Raw genomic sequence first — 24,525 nt, forward strand, 5'->3', positions numbered from 1 at the left:
ACTCCAGCCTGGGCGACAGAGTGAGACTCCATCTCAAAATTAAAAAAAAAAAATTCAGCATTGTACACAATAATGTTTGTTGTTATGAGTGTGAAAAATTGACACACAGAAAACTTTAAGTATGTTGAAATGTACATATCAACAAATCTTCACAGCAATCCTAGGAGGTAGTTATTATTAGTCCCATTTTATAGATGAGAAAACAGACATTTAAGATGATTAGGTTAATTTATCTTGCACCATCTGATAAGTGGCAGAATCAAGATTTAAGTATAGGTCCTCTGACTACTGGTGCCCTCCCAAAGTAGCAATTGACACTCAAATCGCTAAGTAGAAACCAGGATATTGTATCTAAGTTTGGAGATATAAATCAGAAATCATGGGTACTTCAAGAAAATCGAGTCAAGCCAGGGAATGAAACCAAGAGAGCTAAATAGCCAAGTGGTATGTGGCACCCAGGACAGGAAAGCCAGGTTTGATCCAAGAGGTGAGTCTAATGGGTAAAAAATTAGCAACAACAAAAAAATGTTATCTGGATATATCTCTGGACCAGAAGCCTCTTGACTATGTATTTGGGGCTTAGTCATGTCTTTCAGTGCAGCCTGTTAGAGCAGCTGTGTCCAGCTTCCCATAGTCAGCCTCCCAGGCTTCTTGCAGCCTGAAATGAGAAACGTACAATAGGTTCTCCCCTCCTTCCCTGCTCAAACTCTCTCCAACATACACACACTCTCAGTATCAATTACTGTTTGTTTTTCTTCCTCGAGGTTCACTAAATATTTGGATGGAAGAAAGTCCCTCCTCACAGTGTATATGCAGAATATAGTCAAGAATGGAAGAAAAATGCAACCTATCCAAATGACAAGAAAGCAGCATTTTAGAGTAATTCTAAAATTCTCTCTAAAGTTCAAGTTCTAGTGATGGTATGAGGTTACTGTATTCTGCTTGGCTTGGCCAAATCATCATCATAACATCAAATACTTCTTTTTCTAACATCATTCCAGTTTTAAGTTTTCATACATTTGTGTGATTTTTGATTAATGTCCATCTTCCTTATTAGAGTAAAACTCTGTTAGAGGAGGTTCCAGGTTGATTTTGTTAGTCATTGTATTCTAAGCATGCACTATAGTGGTAGATAGTTAATAGGCATAGAGTAATTGTTGCGTGCTTGTCTGAATGAATTTTGTTTTTATATTTTTGTAATTCTTAGTTTTTTCATCTGTGAAATGGGAAAAATGAAGCCAATCACAAAGTGTTAATGTTAAAATGTTTTGAAAAATATTTAATGTGTAATATTTATGCACATATATGCCAAATGCAGTAGGCACTAGATTATGATAGGTGTTATTGTTCAATGATAGAGTCTGTTTCTTAGAACAGATACATTTCCTCTCAGCTGGCAGAAAAATATTAAATATTGAGCATTCAGGAAATTATTTTTAAAGAAAAGATCTAGGAGAGTGACTGAAAAGATCATGGCATCATGATTTCAAGATGTGCCAAACTCAGTATCAATTACATGTGCATCATCAATCTCATCTAAGCTTTTCACAGATTTAACAAAAAAGAAAAGTGAAAGGGAGGAGGAGGAGCAAGAACTGCTAGATACCAGAGAGAAATGAAAATTTATGTGAATATGCTGCTATGGCAACCTACTGGTTTATGTGCTGCTTGATACTTTAGGCTTGAAAACAATATGTATCATTTATTCCTAGGAACAGGCTGAAGAATATCATGCATCACTGTCTTAGCCCCAAGGGGTATCTATCTTTAGTTGTGCATTTGAATAAATTAATGTTATTATAATATATTAGACACTTTAATGAATCTAGACTTTATTAAGCTATTTAAAATGTATGTCTTGTTTACTTTATCAATTTTAATGAAATTAATACTTTTAGATTAGAGACCTTTGGGCTGCTTTCCTTGTGACAGTTTGATTCGCATGGGAGGATATTCCCTTTTAACCCTACATTAAATAAACAATGGCTACAGTACAGATGTCAAGCCTCCCTGACTGCTGTGAGTTCCTGTATCCCTGACAACCTGACCTATGACTGGATTTCTCCCCACCACTTCAACTATTTTTCTAATATCAATATGCCCATGACTTTAATGTAAAATATTACCCCATAATATAACAACACAACCATTTCTCAGAAACTATATTCACAAAGAAAAAATCCTGAGAAGCCAGAATTGAGCAACAGAAATCAGCTTCCTTTCTCTAATCGTGTATGGGGTTTACAATGTCCTGCAATCTAAGGTGACAGGATTCATTTGTACTAATAGTCTCTCACCAATTTGAAAGTGTGTTAAAATAAGAATGGCTCTATTTTATATTTAGTAAAAGGTTATAACGCAGTCTTCCAACAGAGTGTATCATTCATGCCAAATACCATGATATGTGTTGGGGACATGATAGTGAACAAGGCAGAATCCTCATTTCCAGGTAGATTAGAGCTTAGCAGGAGAGATGAAAAAGTAAAACAATAAGTTGTGTTTAGTGTAATAAGTGCTTGTTAGATATGAGTCCATGAGGGTACGTTTGAAGAGCTCCCTCCCCAGGTAGAAAAAAGCTTGTTGTGGTAGCTTTCCTGGAGAAGGTGACATCCCCATGGAGACTAAAGGACTAGGTAGTGGAAGGCTGCCAGGCAAAGGCAGCCAGGAATGGGTATGTGTGTGGAAGGAGCTTACAAACGAAGGAGCCAACATTTGAAGAGGCCTGAAAGAGAGAGCTCATGTCACAGTCTGGGAATGGAAATATTTCAGGATAGCTACAGCTCCTGTTGTGTGAGGGTAGAATGGCAAGATTCATAGGCAGAGAAGAATACAGGGGCCAGAACGTGATGAAACCTATATACCACTCCCTGTTATTAGGATTTTATTCCAGGGACAGTGAAGAAACACTGACAGGCTTCATGCATAAAGTCTAAGATCAATTATTTATTTTAGAAAGATCATCATGCATTTTTAAAACACGAAGTAATTCCAGCTGTTTATGGGCAGACTCTGCGTGTGCAGTACTAACTTCTTGATTCCAGTATGTCCCAAACCGAACTAAGTGTGGGCCCTCCCAAACCTTTTTCTTGTGGTCCAGCCTCAGCCAGTGGCTTCACTTTTGTCTTGTTGTCTAGATGGAAAACAGAATTGTGTTCAAATTTTCCTTTCTTTATATCCAATTAGTCACTGAAATAGGCAAATACTACCTTTCTTCTCTCTTGCTTTTTAATTGCATATCCAGTACTCTAGGCCATATTTAAACTTTCCCATTCATTTCTCCCAACTACTCTAAGAAATATTTTGTGAAGACATACAAGCTGCCAGCAAGCATACACAAAATGCTCAGCTTCACTAATCATCAGAGAAATGCAAATTAAAACCACAGTGAGATACCATCTCACACCAGTCAGAATGGCTATTATTAAAAAGTCAAAAAAACAACAGATGTTGGTGTGGATGTGGAGAAAAGTGTATGCTTGTACATGGCTGGTAGAAATGTAAATTAGTTCAACTTCCATGGAAAACACTATGGAGATATCTCAAATAAATAAAAACAGAGTTACTATTTGGCCCAGCAATTCCACTACCAGAGGAAAACAAATAATTATTTTAAAAAGTCACTTGCACTTGTATGTTTATCATAGCAGTATTCACAATAGCAAAGTCATGGAATCAATTGAAGCATCTGTCAATGGTTGATTGGATAAAGAAAATGTGGCATATATATTCAGTGAAATACTATGCAGCCATATAAAGAATAAAATCATGCCCTTTGCAGCAGCATGGATGCAGTTATACGCCATTATCCTAAGTGAAATAACTCAGAAACAGAAAATCAAATACTGCATTCTCACTTATAAGTGGGAGTTAAAAAATGGGTACACATGGACATAAAAATGGAAACAATAGACACTGAGGATTCCAAAAGTGGGGAGGGTGGGAGAGGAGTGAGGGATGAAAAATTACTTATTGGGTACAATGTTCACTAGTTGGGTGTTGGGTACCCTAGAAACCCAAATCTCACCATAATGCAACATACACATATAACAGCCTTACACATGTACCTGCTGAATCTAAAATGAATAAATTAACTAATTAAATTAAACTACTGCCACACACAAAAAAGAGACTAGATTGTTTTAGAACTCTTGAAAATCCCCTCAATAGCTTCCCAACACCTCTGGAATCCAGTCCAAATGCCTTGTAACATTTAAGACCCTCCAAGTCTTTCCCTTAGGTGCCTTTCTAGCCCTAACTCCTGTTATACTTGATTTCGTATCCTGCACACCAGGACATTTAAAAGCCTTCTGCGTAATGCTTACATGACATTGATCATGTTCTTCTCTTGCCCATGATTATTCTTAACTCCGTGGAATGTTTGGACATGCTGCTCATCCTTTGGCATCCAGCAAAAAAATCTACATTTGCCCTGAAGTATGCTGTAATCCTTTTATTTGAATTGAATGGGCTCTTACTGTGCACTTTCTCAGGACTTGGCTTAGGGTTCCCTGAAAATTTTCTTACTTAGTACTTATTTCATTTTGCTGATTTTTATGACAAGTCCTACACTCTAAGTCACAGGATGCAAACTGGAGGTGGCCCACTTTCATCCTTGTTTGACTGACCCAGTGTTTTCAATATAATAATATGTGTCTCACATGGGCATGTGCTCTTCAGTTCCCAGTAGTTGAAATGCTTTCAGTTATTTCATATACTTATTTAAATCTCTGGTCTTGAATGTTAAAGTCATCACAAACATAGTGAGAGTTGTACTGAGACCACATTGGTTATTAAAAGAAATATCATCAAATGAAATAAATAAAAAAACAACATAATACTACATAGTGAAATATAATAATGAGATAACACTAGAAATGCAAGTTTATTCAATTCAGGAACTTTTCTTTCCTTTTCAATTTATCTCACAGATAAATGAAAAATTGAAACTTTTCAAATTATCTCACAGGTGAATGAAGAAATGAAATCTGAAGTTAGAAGAGAAGACCACTTTTAATCTGAAATAGTAATAAGGTTATTTGTAGTATTCTTCTAAATCAAAACACATAACTGCCTACTGTGGTAAGAACCACCTTGTGAATGATAACATAAAAGTAAAAGAGAAACAGAATATACTTCTAGTCCCTTCTGAATAATCAAAGTTGTAATATAAAATCTAGAAGAGAGATATCCTGACATAGGAGTCTGGAAATTAGGTCTGTGCTTTCCTTCAAGTCATTTCACCTTCAAAAGATACAGTTTTTATTATCATATTAATCTGGTTAGAGTTATACAAGGAATGAGTAAGATAGTACGTAGTGAGTTGTAAAATATGTGTTATAAGATAGCGAAGTCAGCATATAAGGTAAACTTGCATGTCGTGAAAATGAATCTTGAAAATTCCTTAAACTTCCTTGTTTCAAACTACCATATTTTACGATAGTTTTCAAAATGGAAAGCAAGTATCTTAAAGTAGAAATAAAATGACTAGTTGGAGTGTGAGAAAAAAATAACAGAAGGTCCATTTGTATTGTATTCTTACCTCATTTAAAAAATTTTCTCTGTCACAGGTCATTTAATACATGAATACACTAGTTCAGAAATGCATAACCATAAGTAAAAATTGGTATGGAAATATTGTTAGTTTTTGCTAAATTTTATATTTTACTCATAGGAATATATGTTTTAAAAAATGTTGCTGACCCCTGCTTTACATCACTGTTGATGAGTGAGCACTAGATATAGTAGTTGGCTTTGTTTCAGAGCCGTGTTCCATTAAACAAACATTTTCAACTTTGAAACCTCATTAAAAATAAAGAGACGCTCACACCAGTTAGAATGGTGATCATTAAAAAGTCAGGAAGCAACAGATGCTGGAGAGGATGTGGAGAAACAGGAACACTTTTACACTGTTGCTGGGACTGTAAACTGGTTTAACCATTGTGGAAGACAGTGTGGCAATTTCTCAAGGATCTAGAACTAGAAATACCATTTGACCCAGCCATCCCATTACTGGGTATATACCCAAAGGATTATAAATCATGCTGCTACAAAGACACATGCACACGTAGGTTTATTGCTGCACTATTCACAATAGCAAAGACTTGGAATCAACCCAAATGTACATCAGTGACAGACTGGATTAAGAAAATGTGGCACATATACACCATGGAATACTATGCAGTCATAAAAAAGGATGAGTTCATACCGTTTGTAGGGACATGGATGCAGCTGGAAACCATCATCCTCCGCAAACTATTGCAAGAACAGAAAACCAAACACTGCATGTTCTCACTCATAGATGGGAATTGAACAATGAGAACACTTGGACACAGGAAGGGGAACATTACACACAGGGGCCTGCTGTGTGGTAGGGGGAGGGGGGAGGGATAGCATTAGGAGATATACCTAATGTAAATGGTGAGTTAATGGGTGCAGCACAGCAACATGGCACTTGCATACATATGTAACAAAGCCACACGTTGTGCACATATACCCTAGAACATAAAGTATAATAAAAAAGATAGAGAGATGCTCACCTTATCAGAGATATATGGGAATGAAGAAGACCAATTGAAGGAGCAGCCAGGTTCATATCTCCCATGGTATGTATTTTTGAAGCAGTAGAGTAACAAGTCATGCCATTTAATTATATGTGCTATCTAGCTTTTTCTCTCTTCCTCTCTCTCTCATGTAGCACCCCATGCTTAAGAATTGACTCTATGTAAGTGAATTAATGTGAACATTTTGCAAAGTCACCACACATAATAAAGCCTTGAAAATCATAATTTGCTATGCAAATGTAATGTATTCATAATTTTGACATAAATAAATTGCATGAAAACAGTAAAGAAAGGGGAATCAAAATTTTCCTACATACAAAAAATTTTTAACTCATTTTGTTGGTTTCCTCAAAAATATAAAAAGGGGAGAAGTCCTGCGGCAAAGTGAATACTCACATAAAATTTATAGCCTGCTTAGACAATCAGGTAGTAAATATTTAGAATAGAAAAGAGGAGAGGAATGGTCGTTACCCTATTATGATTTCTCAAGTTCATGTTACCACTGTAAAATCCAGAATGAAAAATAATCATTATCTAAAGTGAAACTTAATATTAACCTTACTGAAAAAGGTCACCATGCCTCTGTGTAAAGTGAACATGGCATATTTCTACATGGTAGACTTTAGGTATTTTCCTATTTCTTGATTGGTACCTGCATACATTTTGTACGTGTCTATGCATGCATCTTTTATGCACATAGATAACTAACCCTTCTTACCAGGGCAAAATGATAAACATCATCACAATTTTTTTTTTTCTATAGCAGCGTTATAAGGAATGACTTAAAAGTGAATAGGCTAAAGTTTGAAATATGTGCTTAAAAGTCAAGATATTATAGGCCCCACACTGCCAAATGCAAAACTTTCCATTTTTTAGGTACACAGCTTTTAAACTAATACATTTAAAATATTAATGTTTTATTACATACTTCTTTTTCATTCCTGGGAGTAATTTATATGTACCTCATTTGCAACATTTTCATACCTATATTAAATTACAATAGAGGAATAGGAAAGAAATACTGTTGCAGCTAAAAAATTCCAAAAAAGCATTTTTACAATTAGCCCTTTGCCTAAAAACAAGTAAGTAAAATATGATTTTTAAAATCTATTCACTTATTTAATATTTTATTTTTAATTGACTAATAACTTTATATATGTATAGGGTATAATGTGGTGTTTTCATATATGTATACATTGTGGAATGACTAAATCAAGCTAACATATCAGTTGCCTAAAAGCCTGCGCTTTTGCCTAGAGCAGTTAAAATGGTCATGAGAAATCAGAAAGCATGTATTTCTAGACCTCAGGCTTGAATTTAAGGTAATCTAGAAAGAGAGGAGGGAATTCAAAGCTGCAGACAAAATAACAAAATTCTCATCTAAGACAAGATGGCAATATCATCTTCACAAAGTAATAGAGATCCACGTTTTAGCAATACCTATTGAAATACCAGTATATTACAATTCATGCTTTTAGCCTTAATCCTAAATGAACGTACTATTCTCAAACAATAGATTAATTGAATTTCATATCACCAAAAACATTTGCTTAATGATACTCTGGATATTCTGAAATTGTCTTTTCACTGCATATGCATATAAAGAGTATATTTCTACTTAACAACCTTCTATATTATTAAGGAAAAAAGTTTAAATATTTGGCTCTGTTTATAACTCTAATTTTCCCAAGGCTTAAATAAATACAGAGTAAAATTAAGTCCATTGATACTCCTCATTCCAGGTGTGCTGAAATAAACTGTGATGATAAAAAATGACTATCTTATCCTAAGAGGTAATATTTTAATAACTGGTATATAACATTAGTCACTCTCATGGTGGAATAAACTAAAAAACAAATGACTAATATTTCTAATATAAAAAATACTTAGATCATGCATGAGAGAGATAGTGTGGGAGCCGTTTTTGAAGGTGGCATCAGATGACTTTCACCTCTTGATATTTATGTCCCTGTGCTGTCCCCTCTCACATTGACAATTTCAGGGCATCCAAAGTCCCATTTAGCAAATGCTTTTGATGACGTGAAATCACATTGAATAAGGTTTCCTCATGTAGTTAATAATATATTACAGATATGAGAGAGTATGACTTTTGAAACTAGGTTATAAAGGACATGGCAGCTTCTATCTAGCTCTCTCCTGGATCACTAATACTGGATGAAGCCCGTTACCTGTGGGGACATCCACGTGGCAATTAACTGAGTCCATCTGCCAATAACTCGCACTACTTGCTTGGTGTGTGGGTCAGTCATCTTGGAAGCAGACTCTCCAGCCCCAGTCAAGCCTTCAGATGAGTAGCATCAGGTGACATCTTGACTGCAATCTTATGAGAGACACTGAGTGATAAGCATCCAGCCAAACTGCTCCTGGATTCCTGACCCACACAGGCTGCTTGAGATAGTTAGTGCTTATTGGTTTTAGCTGCTAAGTTTTGGGTTAATTTGTTACCTAGCAATAGATAACTAATAGTGGCATCAGAAACAAGGGAAAGAACATGGGTCGAGAGGTTATCACATCTAAAATGTCTTGATGGTCATGCAAAGCTGAATGCTCTTCAGGTTAAGTCTCTTGTGCCTCAGTTTTTTCAACAGTAAATTGATGACGGTAAATCTTATCTCACAGAGGTCTGAACAATAAATGAGATAAAAGAATTCAAAGAAACTGGAAAGTGTTTTTTTTCCTCAGTAACTATATATTTCTTTCTTTTCTTTAAATTGTGCTTAATTTTACAGTCTTTCTTTTAAGGGGTTTTAAGCTGATTGTTGTTAGCACACAGAAATGGACTTTACAGGATGCTGAAGAACTGCAGGCAGAGATAGGGCTATGGATGTTCAGGCACTGCCTCTGTTTTTCATTTGTGTTTATTTGTTTATGTTTATCTGGATGAAGAGCTGGTTTTGAAGATCTTGATTTAAGATAACTGAATATTTATAAACATTCTCTCACATAGAAGTAAAGTGATCATATAAGTTATTTCTGAGTATTTATGTAAGCCTGAAATAAAAAAAAACAGTCTCTAGGAAACAAAACTCTAGATCATGCAGAGATAAACTCTGTTCCTCTCTGACAGGGTCTCTGACAGCTTCATGTTCCCAGTTAAAGACCTCAGAGGTCAAGAAATCAACTCTGAAACATGCTGTATCTGTTTCTGCTGTGTTCCTCTTGACTCAATTTTTCTGTGTCCTTGACTAAATAAATTGGGAAATTATAAGTGAGTGTTTGTACGTGCAGTTTCTTATTTTGCAAATCCATAAACAACTTGGAATGCTTTTACTCTTGGTATTTCACATTGACATTTCAAATAAGTTTTGATAGACTCTTAAGGGCCTTGACCTACACTGGGTGCCATAGTATAGGGGTTAAACCCATGGACTCTGCATGAAGATTTATAAGACTTCCTGGGTTTAAATCCCAGTTCTGCCACTAACTGCATGAACTTGTGCAAATTACTTAAAAGCATTCTATGCTTTGGTTTCCTCAGGGAAAAGTTAAGAATCATATTTACCTTACAGGTTTGTTTTAAGAGTAAAATGGGTAGCCGGGCACGGTGGCTCACGCCTGTAATCCCAGCACTTTGGGAGGCCGAGGCGGGCTGATCATGAGGCCAGGAGATCGAGACCATCCTGGCTAACACGGTGAAACCCCGTCTCTACTAAAAATACAAAAAATTAGCCAGGCGTTTGGTGGGCGCCTGTAATCCCAGCTGCTCGGGACGCTAAGGCAGGAGAATGGCGTGAACCCAGGAGGTGGAGCTTGCAGTGAGCTGAGATCGCTCCATTGCACTCCAGGCTGGGCGACAGAGCGAGACTCCGTCTCAAAAAAAAGATAATGGCACATCTAAATGACTGGAGATAATAAATGTTATACTATAAAAAAAGAAAAAAAAAAGAAAAAAGAGCAAAATGGGTAAATATTAGTAACTTAGAACACTACCTGTGCAACAGCAGGTGCTTGCTAAATAGATAGCTTTTTATTTATTTTTATTTTTTCATTTTTTATTTTTTTGAGACAGAGTCTTGCTCTGTCTCCAGGCTGGAGTGTAGTGGCATGATCTCGGCTCACTGCAGTTTCCGCCTCCCGGGTTCAAGCGATTCTCCTGCCTCAGCCTCCTGAGTAGCTGGGACTACAGGTGCCTGTCATCATGCCCAGCTAATTTGTTTTATTTTTAGTAGAGCTGGGGTTTCACCATGTTGACCAGGAATTCAACATGGAGAGAAATCTCATCCTGGAATTAATCTGAATTGTAATCCCCATGTGTTGGGGGAGAGAGCCATGGGCTGTGATTAGATCATGCGGGCAGTTCCCCCATCCTGTTCTCATGATAGTGAGTGAATCTCATGACCTCGTGATCCACCCGTCTTTGCCTCCCAAAGTGCTGGGATTACAGGCGTAAGGCACCGCCCCTGAATAGCTTTTGATTTTGATGAAGTAAATAATTGAATAGCCTGGGCGTTTATGGTGAATCTACATAGTGAGTGCAACCATTCAGCAACCGGAATCCTTCTCTTTCCTACTCCCTGCGTATGCTGAACTTTGCTTTACTTTAGTTTTGAAAGGAAATTAATCATTACCATGATATTTGAGAATTTGAATATTGCCTCAAATATATCCCTAAAGATGATAAATGTATGCTTCACTCTGAACTGAAAATATGCTTGCCTTTCACAAGTGCATTTGATTTTCACAGCTGCATTTTTCTAGGTGTGTGAGTGTGTTGGGGAGGACATTGATTGGGGAAAATCAATCTACTTTTTCCTTTTTAGCAAATGGTTCTGAACTCCTTTGAAAATCTAATAAAAGCTGTAGTCCATCTCCACAGCACACACACAAAAAAAATCACTGAAGCTATGATTGTGGGCACCAATTGGCCCTTTTCTATATTTACTATAGGCCAAGAAAGTGGACCGAGGATTATTGTAGCTTTTTTTTTTTTTTTTTTTTTTTGACAATGGTTGCTGAATTTAGAAAAGAGAAAAAGGGAGAGCAGAAAAAAAAATCCAGGACATTGCTTCAGAAAGTATTGGAAACAAAATGGCCTTTAACAAAGAAGCTCTGATTGTTAGCTTTTAAGAAATTAATGACACAAATTAAAAAGTGACTTTGAAAGGTATGTAAAATAGTCTGTCAGTGTTATTTATACAGTGTTTTGTAGAGAACCAGGGATTTGGGGGACTCCTGCAATGATGTCCTAATTTATAGGAGGGTTGTGAACAGGTAGAATTGAGACTCCATTTACCCAGCATCTAGTAGAGAAGTGCTGTGTTCATAAATATTACTTCTTGGGCTTCCAAATAAGATTGTACATGAACAAAGAGTTGCATAACTTACAAAGGATTGAGAACCACTTTTCTGGATATTTGTCCATATAGATAATTACAAACTGAAACTTCTCAACCTGGGTTATCAAAATCTGAGAAAGGCTATATTGGCAGATATACAATATTGTAGGGTGAAATGAGAGTGACCACAGTCCAGTTTACCTAATTCTCAGTATATAAAAATATGGAGTCTTCTACTAAGCTACAAAAAGGCAAATTTAGAATTGGTAAAAGCATATAAATTAGTAGAAAGAATTTAAAAATTGAACAACCCAAATTATAGAATAAGTTGCATATAAAATAGCTAAAAAATTTTTTAGGCAAAACCAGTCAGAAGAAATGAGACAGTTCTGGGGATATTCTCCCTTATTATTCAGATTGATTGTAAAAAGGGATATTGTCTTCCACAAATCTTTTGATTCCAGTTCCAGAAAAAAAATACCTGCTGGTATCACATACATTCTTATCCTTTGTGGTAATATCTAAGTCCTTATATAATTTCACCAGTTTTCTGTTCAGATATTTAGCTGAAATTTATTATGAGCCATGACATAAGTAAATGATATCATTTGGAGGTGTCTCACCCAAAATCTCATCCTGGAATTAATCTGAATTGTAATCCCCATGTGTTGGGGGAGAGAGCCATGGGCTGTGATTAGATCATGCGGGCAGTTCCCCCATCCTGTTCTCATGATAGTGAGTGAGTTCGCACAAGATCTGAAGGTTTTATAAGGGAGTTTTCCCCCTTTTGTTCGGCAATTCTCTCTCCTGCCGCCTAGTGAAGAAGGACGTGTTTGCTTCCCCTTCCACTGTGACTGTAAGTTTCCCGTGGCCTCCCCAGTCATGTGGAACTGTGAGTCAATTAAACCTCTCTCCTTCATAAGTTACCCAGTCTTGGGCAGTTCTTTATAGCAGCATGAGAACGGACTAATACAGTATGTAAACTCTCCCTCTATATGTGTGTGTGTGTGTGTAAACCATATATATGGTATATATACACACACACATATATGTGTGTGTATATATAGGATATATATGGTATATATGCCATATATATATACACACACACGTTGTACAGTATGGAATTGCCAACACTTGGCTTTTTTGACTTTGAAAGTGGGAATTCCTTATGGTTTAACCTAGCATTTGCTTGAATATATTCCTCCCTAGTTTTGATGCAGAATCTACACAGTATAGATAATTCCCTCTTCTCTGCATTATAGATTCCAGTTTACCCACAGGGGTCCTGTGACTTTTTTGCTGGCTTGATAACAGCATTTGAAGAGGTCTGAATGAGCCTACTGGCTGAAAGTAAAGAGAAAGTTGTCAAGTCCTGTCTTATCTTATTCAGTAGCTCTTGCCAAGATTTTTGGGTCTTCTCAAGGGAGTAATCATACAGAGTTGAAATTAGAGCAACCCTAAAATTCCATTGGTTAGTCCTCTAGGCATGCATTTTATCTCCTCTACAGTCTCTTTAGTGACAGATTCTCTAAAACACAGTGTCCTATACAACAAAATGTTAAACTATCTTGTGGGAGAATAAGGCAGGTGAAAGGATTGAGGCTTATCAAGGAAGCCAGGCAAAGACAGCAATTCCTATTGCTTTTGAAGTGCTCTTGTGGAAGCTGTACTCAAGTCCTTTAAGAGCTGGTTTACTTCCCAAATAAACTGAGTTGCCAGCAAGAGCAATGGTGTGGTGTTTCAGGAGGGAGGGGAAGAAATGAAATGCATCAGTGATGGGGGATTTGCAGGCATTTCTGAGATCACACAAACCAAAGTGGACATTTCTTCTGGATGCTATTAGCTACTCATCCCTCCCACATGGGCCCCTTCAGTTTGCTTGCTGGAGAGGAGGCTGCTGAGAATCATTCAAGCCAGTTAAAGAAATTGCCTAAAGTAAGTATCTGAAACACAAACACATTATTTCAAAGTGCTTAGAACACAGTAATAATCACAAAGTCCTTACTTCTTCTCTCCTTTGTACCATTCAAAGGCTGGAGGTGGCACACCTGCACCTTCGCATCTTATCAGGCCACTGCGTCCTGGGGTCACGGTGCCAGATTTAATTTCCTGAATAGTAGGAGCAACTGCAAAAGAAACAAACAAACAAATACTAGTGGATAAGTACAAATAATCCTCAACAGAAATATGACACGCATATATTTTTATTCCTTCTATATTCAAAGCAAACTTATGCCTGATAGACCAATGCATCATATTTTCAGTGTTTTATGCTTCAAATACAAGACTAGTCATTTTCAGCTTCATTTTTCAAGTTGAGCAACAGATGAATGTTTTCAGGGAGTGCAGAGTAAATGAAATACATTTTGGCCTTCCTTCCTATTGGAAAAAATGGCATTGGTGAGGGTAACACTTCATCTGTACTCCAGTCCAACTCTACTGCAATAATAGTTCTCATCTATTGAGTGATCACAGGGAGACAGTCACTGGGCTGGGTGCTTTACATTCTCCATTTTCTCACAAAAATACTCTAAGCTTGATGGTATTATCTCAGTTTTACAAATGTGCAAACTAAAGTTCAGAGATGTTAAACGAATTGTCAAGGTCACACAGCTACTTAGTTGCAGAAGTTGGCTTTGAAGTCAGGCGTGTTAACTCAAAGCCTGGGCTCTTGACATATTCTGTGTTTTTTCCTGCCTCCTCCCTATGCTTTAGTAATTTAGTGATTTTTTCTTTAATGTAGTTTCTTCTGTCTGAATGCTGTTTTTCCCATTTCCACAGATTCAAGATCCATTTTAGGCATCAGTGTCTCCACGCTCTTCCCTATTGCTCTAGCAAGAAAAAGTTTCCCCTCTTCTGCGTATCTGGATCTCTCATACCATGAACGTTCTATCATATATTGATAGAAATGTATTGCATTGTATCATGTACTGTATTTATGGGTATGCCAGATTTCCTTTTCAGTTCTTTGGAGGCAGGGATAAATATCTGATTCATCTTTGTATATTCCAAGATTATTGCACAGTGCCTAGCACAGTGTGATGCTTAAAAACCTTTTTTTTGCAGCATAACTTTTTTTTTTTTTTTATCCTTCACATAGTTATTCAGCTGTCAACATGTGCCAGGCATTTCTCAAGGAACAAAGCAGTTAATTGCCCTGAGGTGATGAAGCTTATATTCTAGATGGGGTAACAAATGGGGAGACAGACTATAAGCAGCAGATGTAGCAAATTAGTAGTGTAAATAAAATGTTAGAAGGTGATAAACAATACAGTAAAATAAAAACAAAACCCTTATAGTTGCAAGGTAAGAGGAATCAGAGAAAGGAATGGATTGAAGTTTTCGATAGGGTAATCTGAGTAGGCCTCATTGAGATGCTAAGATTTGCACAAAAACTAGATGTGAATGAGTGAGTTAGCTATGTGGATATTTAGAGACAGAGCCTTGTAGGAAGAGGGAAGAGCTTGCAGTAAGACACTGAGGCTGAAGCTAGCCTAGTTTGTTTAAGAAACAGCAAGATTGGTGTGGCCGATACAAGAGAAAGGACAGCAGGAGCAGATAGGAACAATTTTCAGTGGATTCCAAGTTTATACCAAAGAGAAACAAAGGATGGAAGATTGGGTAGGATCTCTTGGGTCATTTCAAGGAATTGACTTTTATTCTAGGACAAATGGTGAATCCCTGCAGAGTAGAGATAAAATCTGATCGGTTTTTTGAAAAGATGACTCTGGCTGCTGTGTTGAAAAAAGACCATCGTGAGGCTAGGATAAAAGTCTAGGGATAAAGTAGGGAATGCAGTAAGCAAGGCAAATGAAGGTGGGTGGCTCACGTCAGGGTGGTAGCAGTGGAAGTGGTGGAAAGTTATTGGGCTTGTGGTCTACTGTGAAGGTGGAGCTGATAAGATTTCTAGAAAGACTGAAGTTACATAGAGAAAAAAAAGAGGAGTCAAGGGTGATGTAATTTGGCTTGAGTAGCTGAAAGGTTATTGACTCAGATGAAAAGGACTGTAAATAGAAGAATTTTGGAGGGGGTTGGGCACAGTAGATCACACCTGTAATCCCAGCAGTTTGACAGGCTGAGACGGGTGGATCACCTGAGGTCAGGAGTTCGAGACCCGCCTGGCCAACATGGTGAAACCCTGTCTCTACTAAAATTACAAAAATTACTCAGGCATAGTGGTGGGCCCCTGTAATCCCAGCTACTTGGGAGGCTGAAGCGGGAGAATCGCTTTAACCCGGCAGGCAGAAGTTGCAGTGAGTTAAGACTGCCACTGCACTTCCGCCTGGGCAACAAAAGCAAAACTCCATCTCAAAAAAAAAAAAAAGAAAAAAAAAAAAAAGAATTTTGGAGAGAAACACTAGGAGTTGTATGTATGCATCTTTTCATAAACACTTCCTTTTCTACCAAGTTTTTAACATACTATAATTCATATTTCAAATAACACTATAGCAAATTATTCAACAACTAGAATCTTGAAGATACAAAAACTAGTTCATTCAGAAATATGGCCTAAGTGTGCACTGTGGATATATTTTGATTTATTTGGAAAGCAATGAAAAAGTACAGTGTTTAATGTTTTATCAATATTCAGTGAACACTGAATATATAGTTTTCAACATATGAAAAATTATTGCACTTCTATTTCTCGTGGTGTTTTTATTCTTATTATTTAGAGTTCTAGAAAACATTGCAAGGAAAATATTTTTGTTAAAGTACTTACTAATAAATTGGTGAAAATTAATGAAATAATATTTCCAAAAAATGTTTGCATAAGAACTGTTACAAGATAATATAGATACATATATATACACCAACACACACCTGGTTTTATATATATAATATCATATATGTATAACATTTATAATGTACATATATATATACACCCTTATATATACATATTTATGTATATATGGGTGTATATATATATGTATATTCACAAACACAATACAAGAAATCATTTCATAATTTTAAAATTATTTTGTTAAGCAAAGTTTCATGTCACCTACAAAAGTCAATGAAATATATTAAAAAACTATAAATAAAACTCCATGTACTTGTCAATTATTAAGACACTGCTCATAACAGGTACAGGTAAGCTTGTATTTTCACTATTGTTCTCACCTGCTTTAATCTCTCTTTCCTGTCACACAAACAGGCTGTAATCTTTTATGATATCTAATTATTATTGAAGATGAAATAACCATATGCAACAGGAGATCCATCACAAGCTTCTATTGATAACCTGGTTAGTTTAATTACTCTCTTGTTTGTCAAGGGGGCCATGACTCATTATAAACAAAAGCATGAAATCTGGAACATTGTGTGAAAACCCAGGCGTAACGAACCGAAATCAAAATCTAATTCATCATTAAAAGGCTTTTGTGCAGTACAGTATACATACGGCTTAGCACTGGGTGCTTTACCACACAAGTTAAAGGGACATGATCCTGTTATCTAGGGCTTCGTGGGCTGCTATGATGGACACCGAAAATGGAAAGATACCTAAAATGTCTTATGAAAAATATGGATAAAGAATGAATAAAAAATTAATAGCATTAATAATATGCAAAAGAAAACGTCCTAAGAGCATTTTGCAAGGTACAGAGTTAAACGTCCAAGTGTTGTGGAGTAATCAATGTGGGGAGAAGATTCTCATGCAGATATCCCTTTGTGGTTAAAATTATAAACTTGAACCGAAAGCCTCTATTGATTTTACTTGGAGACATAAAAATTCTTATTACATATTCATATTACTGTGCATCTTTTGGAAATAACTTGTTCAAAAAGAAAAGGATTCATCCATTTATTTATTCTTTATTCCTTTGTTGATTCAACAAATATTTGTATCAGGGATCACATTAATGAAAAAAATAATAATATTCCTGGCCTCACAGAGCTGATACGAAGTGATACAAACTAAGATGAAAACAGAGCAGGGTGAAACAAAAAGGAAGAGCAAGATATGTTATTTACTATGTTGCATTTCTAAGAGATCCTTGATGATAAGGTAATATTTGAACAAAGAATTAAGTGATGTGAGAAAAGGAATCATTTAGCGATTTGTAGAAAATTATTATAATAAGAAACGGGAAAGGCAAAGGTCCCGAGTGGAGAGCATGCTTGAGGTGGAAACAGGTTTAACAGGATTAAGTTTAACACACTGTTTTAGAAATAGCAAAATGGTAATCATTGCTTGAGGAGAATAGGTGAGAATAAGCTAGAAGAGGAGGTGGGGCAGGGGCCTGGAGCCCAGATTCTATAGGGTCTAGTAGCCCGTGATAAAAGCTTTGAATTTTATTCTAAGCTGCTAAGATTTTGCAGATTTTGAGCAGAGTGACATGATTTAGTTAAAATCTTATAAAGATTATTTGTCTGTTGTGTGGAACATGGTCTGCAAAGAGGCAGGAGAGGAAATGGGCAGAATAGCTACGGGGTTGTAGTAATCCTTAGGATAATGAGAAAGTCATTGGCCAATGCATAGAAAAGGCAGAAACTGAGGAGAGAATGCAATTAAATAGATCATTGCTCACATTGGACCTGAATCAACTCATTTTAGTTAACTGGCATTGACTGAGCATTTTCAGTGGATTCCAAGTTTAGAAGATTCTGAACCCTATTACTCTGTATAAATAAAAGGATTCTATGTGTACAGACATGTCTGATAATGCCCAGAGAATTCCTTTCCACAGTACTTCTTAGAAATTGTGATGTACACGTAAGTCTTATGAATCTTTTATTTCAGGGGTCCCCAGTCCCTGGCCCTGTTAGGAACCGGGCTACACAGGTGGAGGTGAGTGGCAGGTGAACAAATGGAGCTTCATCTGTGTTTACAAATGCTCCCCATAACTCACATTACTGCCTAAGCTCCACCTCCTGTCAGATCAACGGCAGCATTAGATTTTCATAGGAGTGTGAACCCTTTTGTGAACTGCACATGCAAGGGATGTAAGGTGCACACTCCTTATGAGAATCTAATGACTGATGATCTGACGTGGAGCTGAGGCACTGTTGCTAGCACTGGGGAGTGGCTGCAATACAGACTAATGTTAGAGGGGAATTATACACAGAGACCATAACAAATCAATTGCTTGCAGATTCATATCAAAACCCTATCAGTGAGTGGCAAGCAACAATTAAGCTGCATCTGGTGGTAGGCTTTATAATGGCAAATAAGTTGAGGTATTTCAATTGCACAGCTATATCTGGTGGCAGACTTTAAGTCAGAATCTGAGACTTTAGTCTGCATGTGGCCCACCCATTATTTTATTTACCACTTCTGTCCGTGTCTCTTTCTTACACTGCATACTTGTCTCAGCCACAGTTTTGGTAAGCCCACAAGCTAACCCTAGCCAAAATGAGTAAAAACCAAACATCACTGGAGAGCTTCTTTGAAAAGGGGAAAAGACACAACAACCGTAAGACTGCCAACAAAAGAAAGCTGAATTTAAAAGAAAATACCAAGAGTCTTACTGAAATTACAGGTTCATTGTAACAGGTGATTCACATTCTCCAAACCCACTTTGTATCATATGTGGTGACTGGCTATCCAACAAAGCCACGAAACCTTCAAAACTGCTTTACCACATGGAGACCAAGCACCCTGCATTAAAAGACAAGCCTTTGGAGTTTTTCAAAAGGAAAAAAAAAAAGGAAACATAAAGAACAGAAGCAATTATTGAAGGCCACCACTTCATCAAATGTGTCTGTACTAAAGAGCGTGATTCTTCATGACTAACCACATTGCTAAAGCTAAGAAGCCCTTTCCTATTGGTGAAGAGTTGACCCTGCCTGCTGCTGAGGACATTTGTCGTGAACTTCTAGGAGAGGCTGCTGTTCAAAAGGTGGCACGTGTTCCTCTTTTGGCTAGCACCATAACTAGATGAAATAGCAGAAGATATTAAGGCATCATTGTTAGAGAGGATTAATGAATCACTGTGGTATGCAATCCAGGTTGATGAGTCTACTGATGTTGACAAGGCAACAATACTTGTTTATGTGGGATATATTTTTCAGGAGGATGTTCAGAAGGATGTGTTATGTGCACTTTTGTTGCCAGCCAACACCACAGCTGCAGGACTATTCAAGCCTCTGAATGATTACAAATCAGGAAAACTGAATTGGTTATTTTGTGTTGGTATATGCGTGGACGGAGTTGCCGCCATGACTTGATAGCTTTCTGGTTTCACTATTCGGGTCAAAGAGGTCAATTCTGAATGTAAGTCTACACGTTGTGTCATCCGTAGAGAAATGCTAGCTAGCTGGAAAATGTTACCTGAACTAAAATCATTTTGCAGAATGTGATTAAAATTACCAATCACGTTAAAATACATGCCCTCAACTCACATCTGTTCCCACAGCTCTGTGAGGAGATGGACACAGAGCACACATGCTTTCTCTTATACACAGAAGTGAGATGTCTTTCTAAAGGTGGATCACTGGCCAGAGTTTTTGAATTCTGAGAGCCACTGCAGAGATTTCTTTTAGAAACACAGCACATTTCAGTGACACAGAATGGTTCACAAAACTTGCTTACTTGTGTGACGTATTCAACCTGCTCAATGGACTCAACATTTCATTTCAGGAGAGAATGACAACCGTGTTCAAACTGGCAGATAAAGTGGCTGCATTCAAAGCCAAACTGGAATTATGAGGGCAACAAATGAACACTGAGATTTTTGACATGTTTCAAACATCAGCAGAGATTTTGAAAGAGGCTGAGCCAGGACCTTCTTTCTCCCAGCTGGTGCATGATCACCTAGCTCAGCTTTCAAAAGAGTTTGAGCTTTACTTCCCAATCACAAAAGACACCCGAACTGGGAAGGAATGGATCCGTGACCCATTTGTGAATAAGCCAGGTGAATCAACTTTGTCCCTGCCAGAAGAGACTCAATTACTTGAGATTGCAAATGACTGTGGCCTTAAAAGTACGTTTGGGACAACCTCATATCTCCATAGGTTCTGGATTAAAGTCAAGGCAGAATATCCTGGGTTGCCACAAAGGAGTGAAAAACCTGCTTCCATTTCCAACATCCTATCTTTGTGAAGCAGAGTCTTCTGCAGTCACAGCCACCAAAATGAGATTATGGAGTAGACTGGAAAAGCAACACACTTTGGGTGTCACTGTCTCTCATCACCCCCAGATGAAACCGTCTAGTTGCAAGAAAACACACCCAGGCTCTCACTGATTCTACATTATGGCGAGTTGTATAATTATTTCATTATATATTACAATATAATAATAATAATAATAGAAATGAAGTGCACAATAAATTTAATGCACTTGAATCATCCTGAAACAACCTTCCACCCCACCCCACCCCACTGTCCGTAGAAAAATTGTCTTCCACAAAACCGGTCCCTGGTGCCAAAAAGGTTAGGGACTGCTGTCTTTTAGACAGACCCTTTTCCAAACTTATGTGACCACAGCATTCTATAAGGTTTTATTTGAGCATTTTGTGGGTCTGATATTTCTTGGGATATATTCTGGATATGTCGAATTACTGGAATAGTGGATCTCTAAGCTGTATTCTACATCATAGGTTATGCGGTCCATGACTTTTAAGGTGAACTGTAATTCTGGCTCAAGAGGTTTCTAAGGGCTCATGAGCTATAATATACTCACAGATTTCATGTAAGGAGAAGGCTTCAATTATTTGTGCCATAAGGATATGGTCATTTATTTCCCTGGAACAGATGTACCTGACAAAAATTATAACTAATTAAATCTCCAACTGGAGCTGTACAGTAAAAAATTACAAATATGTTTGGCCAAGTTGTACAAAACACTCATTTTCCACTACAATGTTCCATGTTTTAAATAATCATGTGGGCTCTTTCTTAGAAAGTTGATCAAATGAAAAATCTGAGTGATTGCTTCCAAGTCTATTTCTCCTGCCACTACACTCCCTCCATTGCTCTGTGAATTTTGGCCTGGCACCGGCAGTGTAAGCTGTTTTTACTGGGAGTAGGGATATAAATTTATGCATCTTCATGTGTTTATGTTTCCAGAACTGTTTTTCTTTCTGTAGATATAGTCTTTTTTTCCTCTTAGATGTAATCTTTCAATAACATTAAAGTGGCAAGGAAGGTGAGTGCTAGAGTCTCTCAGATTCACCAGTAGAATAGCATCCTTTGGAGTGGACTGTGAGCTGAAGTAATTGCAGAGTGGAAATAAAATCAATTTCAGAGGAATGTTATTAGACAGATGTGAGGAAGAGCAAGGAACAGATGTTGGGGAAAGCCAGCAGTGAAAGGGTCAACACAACGTATTTAATACCTGTGTGGTTAGAGGCTCACCAAGGAGGAGTCTTCCTTTCTAATTTGCTCAGTGGGATTATTTCTTTGCATTGCTTAGCTAGTCATTTCAGGATGAAGATAATGAAAAGTTCTTCATCCAAAACTCCAGGCTCTGTGGATGCAAGAAACAGAACCTCTGCACTTGGCACCCAACAAGCCTAATCAAGATTCATTTTCTTAGTTACATGACAATGGCTACAAATATCTTCTTCCTCTTGTGCCATCCTCAGTGGGAGCTTTAGTTATGTACAGAGTATTGTTATTATTAAAAATGAGTAAAATCCAACAATTATTTTAATATACTTACTAAGTTGAGGTAGTTGAAAGGAAACTTTAGAGTTTCAATGGCAAAAGAATTTGAACACCACCCTATCCCCTTAAAATGATGGATGATTATGAAGATGCCACGTTAAATAACTGCAACAATAAAAAAGGGTGCCCAGAGAAGAAGAGTAGTAACATGTTTCATGTTAAATACTGCAACAGTATAAATAATGTTGCCCATAGAGAAACAGTGAATTTAGAGTCCAGAGAAGAAATCAATCCTACAAAATCCACATGCTCTGAAAACGCTGTGGAAAATAAGCATGTTGACCTTAGTCTATATTTAGGATTTACATACTACATTAAGGCAGCCTTGGTCAAATGGACAGTCTTTGGAAAAATTTTAAGATTTTCAGTATCTCACAGAGAATACATAATATAGGATGTGTTCAATATATTATTGTTTCATAGGAGGCCAATTATAGGTAGTTAAAAATTTCTTACTTGAAGTTAGGTTGAAACTCAGGGTGGGAAACAATGACAATCTTTCAAAGGTTGTTATAGATCTCACAGAAACATATCACAAGGTCAATGAACTCTTTTCATGAAGCAAATATGTCTTTGCCTAATGAATTAGTTTCACCTTAAAAGAAGTTAATATTTAAAAAAAATCATACTTCCAAAATATAGTTGAATCACAATCTTTGTAACTTAAGGACTTTCACATTGAATTAAGTCTCCGGTCAGCATTCAACCGGGATGAAAATAATCAAGTTTATAATGTACCTCCAGCTTCCCCCACACCTTAAACATTTACACAGTGGTGAAATAATGCAGTAAAAAAGCACTGTTTTTCAGTCCAACAAACGTGGCTCTAACAGTTACTGTGTGAGGTACTTAACCCTTTAAATCCCAGTTTTCTCACCTGTAAATAGACAGCACTTACTTCACAGGATTGCTGTATGGAGAAAATACAATAATTCAAGGAAAATGCTTCCTACTGCTTTGCACTGAGTTAGTTGTCAATAAAAACATTAGCTATTTTAAAATTAGGATTATTACTGGAGAATAGAGCATTATAGTCCTGCTTCCTTTAAGGGCATGGAATCATGATAAGACACGGGCAAAAAAGAAAAATGAGTTTTTAAAAATTCATTGCCTTGGTACTGCAAGAATGTGATTAATTTAATTAAAACTTGAATGAGTATATCACATTTTACTCTCCCAGAATTCCATCCATAGCCTACCTTTATAGTGTAATCAAGAAAATCTTTTCTGAAAGGCAGATGTGGTAAACCTTGTATTCCTCTTTGAACATGAAATAAGAGGCTTGGGTTCAATGTGAAAAAATGTGAAAAGGGTATGTAACACAAAGGCATCCTTTCCGGGAAAATATGCAATTGTGGTGGTACACTACTTGGGCATATAAAAGATCATGTCAATTACATTAAACATATGATGAGGTCATTTTCTTTTTCACAAGAAAGACAATAAGTGAAATTTTACATGTTAACTGGACCTTAATGGTTTTTAAAAATATTTAATATCCAATGTGACAGAGTACTAAGCTGTGATCTTTGATTCCCTTGTAATTGAAAAGGTGCAGAATAAAACAAAATTATTTGGTAAAAAAATTTTCAGAGAGCAGAGATATATGACTACATACGAATTCTGATTTTAGGAGGATGAATGATGTCTCCAACACTAACTCCGTAAACCCTCAATAACAATCTGTCCATTGTTTGAAACTATTATCCTAAGATATTGTTTTCCTAATATCAAGTTTAATGTTATTATATTCAACTTTTTCAAGGGGTTGAATTTATTAAGCTAGCATTAGTCATTTACACTGTGGTAAAAATGATCTGATATTGTGTTGATTATGAGTATGTGCATGTTAGAGGCCATTAGATGATGGACGGATGGATGAGTTACCTGTGACTCATGAAGTGAATAAAAGTGCAGTAAGAAGAGAAAGGGTTATATTATGAGTAGTTTGTTGGTGCTAAAGCAGAATTAATTCATATTGTTCTTTTGACAACGGTTAGCACTGGTTAAATTACAGCTTGAAGTAGCTGTCCCTTTGCAGTCAGCAATGCTCACTCCAG

The 24,525-nt window shown here is 36.8% G+C and overlaps 1 protein-coding gene across 2 annotated transcripts in view; it reads right to left on the reverse strand.

Annotated features, from left to right (window-relative positions):
- NEGR1 (neuronal growth regulator 1) overlaps positions 1-24,525 on the reverse strand; it is an 884,450-nt gene that overhangs the window by 188,251 nt on the left and 671,674 nt on the right. For both annotated transcript variants that reach the window (XM_025362722.1, XM_025362711.1), the window contains one exon: positions 13,863-13,983. In XM_025362722.1, the coding sequence (XP_025218507.1) occupies positions 13,863-13,983 (121 nt within the window). The remainder of the gene's footprint in view (positions 1-13,862; positions 13,984-24,525) is intronic.

This window comes from Theropithecus gelada, chromosome 1 (genome assembly GCF_003255815.1).
Source record: "Theropithecus gelada isolate Dixy chromosome 1, Tgel_1.0, whole genome shotgun sequence".
Taxonomy (NCBI): domain Eukaryota; kingdom Metazoa; phylum Chordata; class Mammalia; order Primates; family Cercopithecidae; genus Theropithecus; species Theropithecus gelada.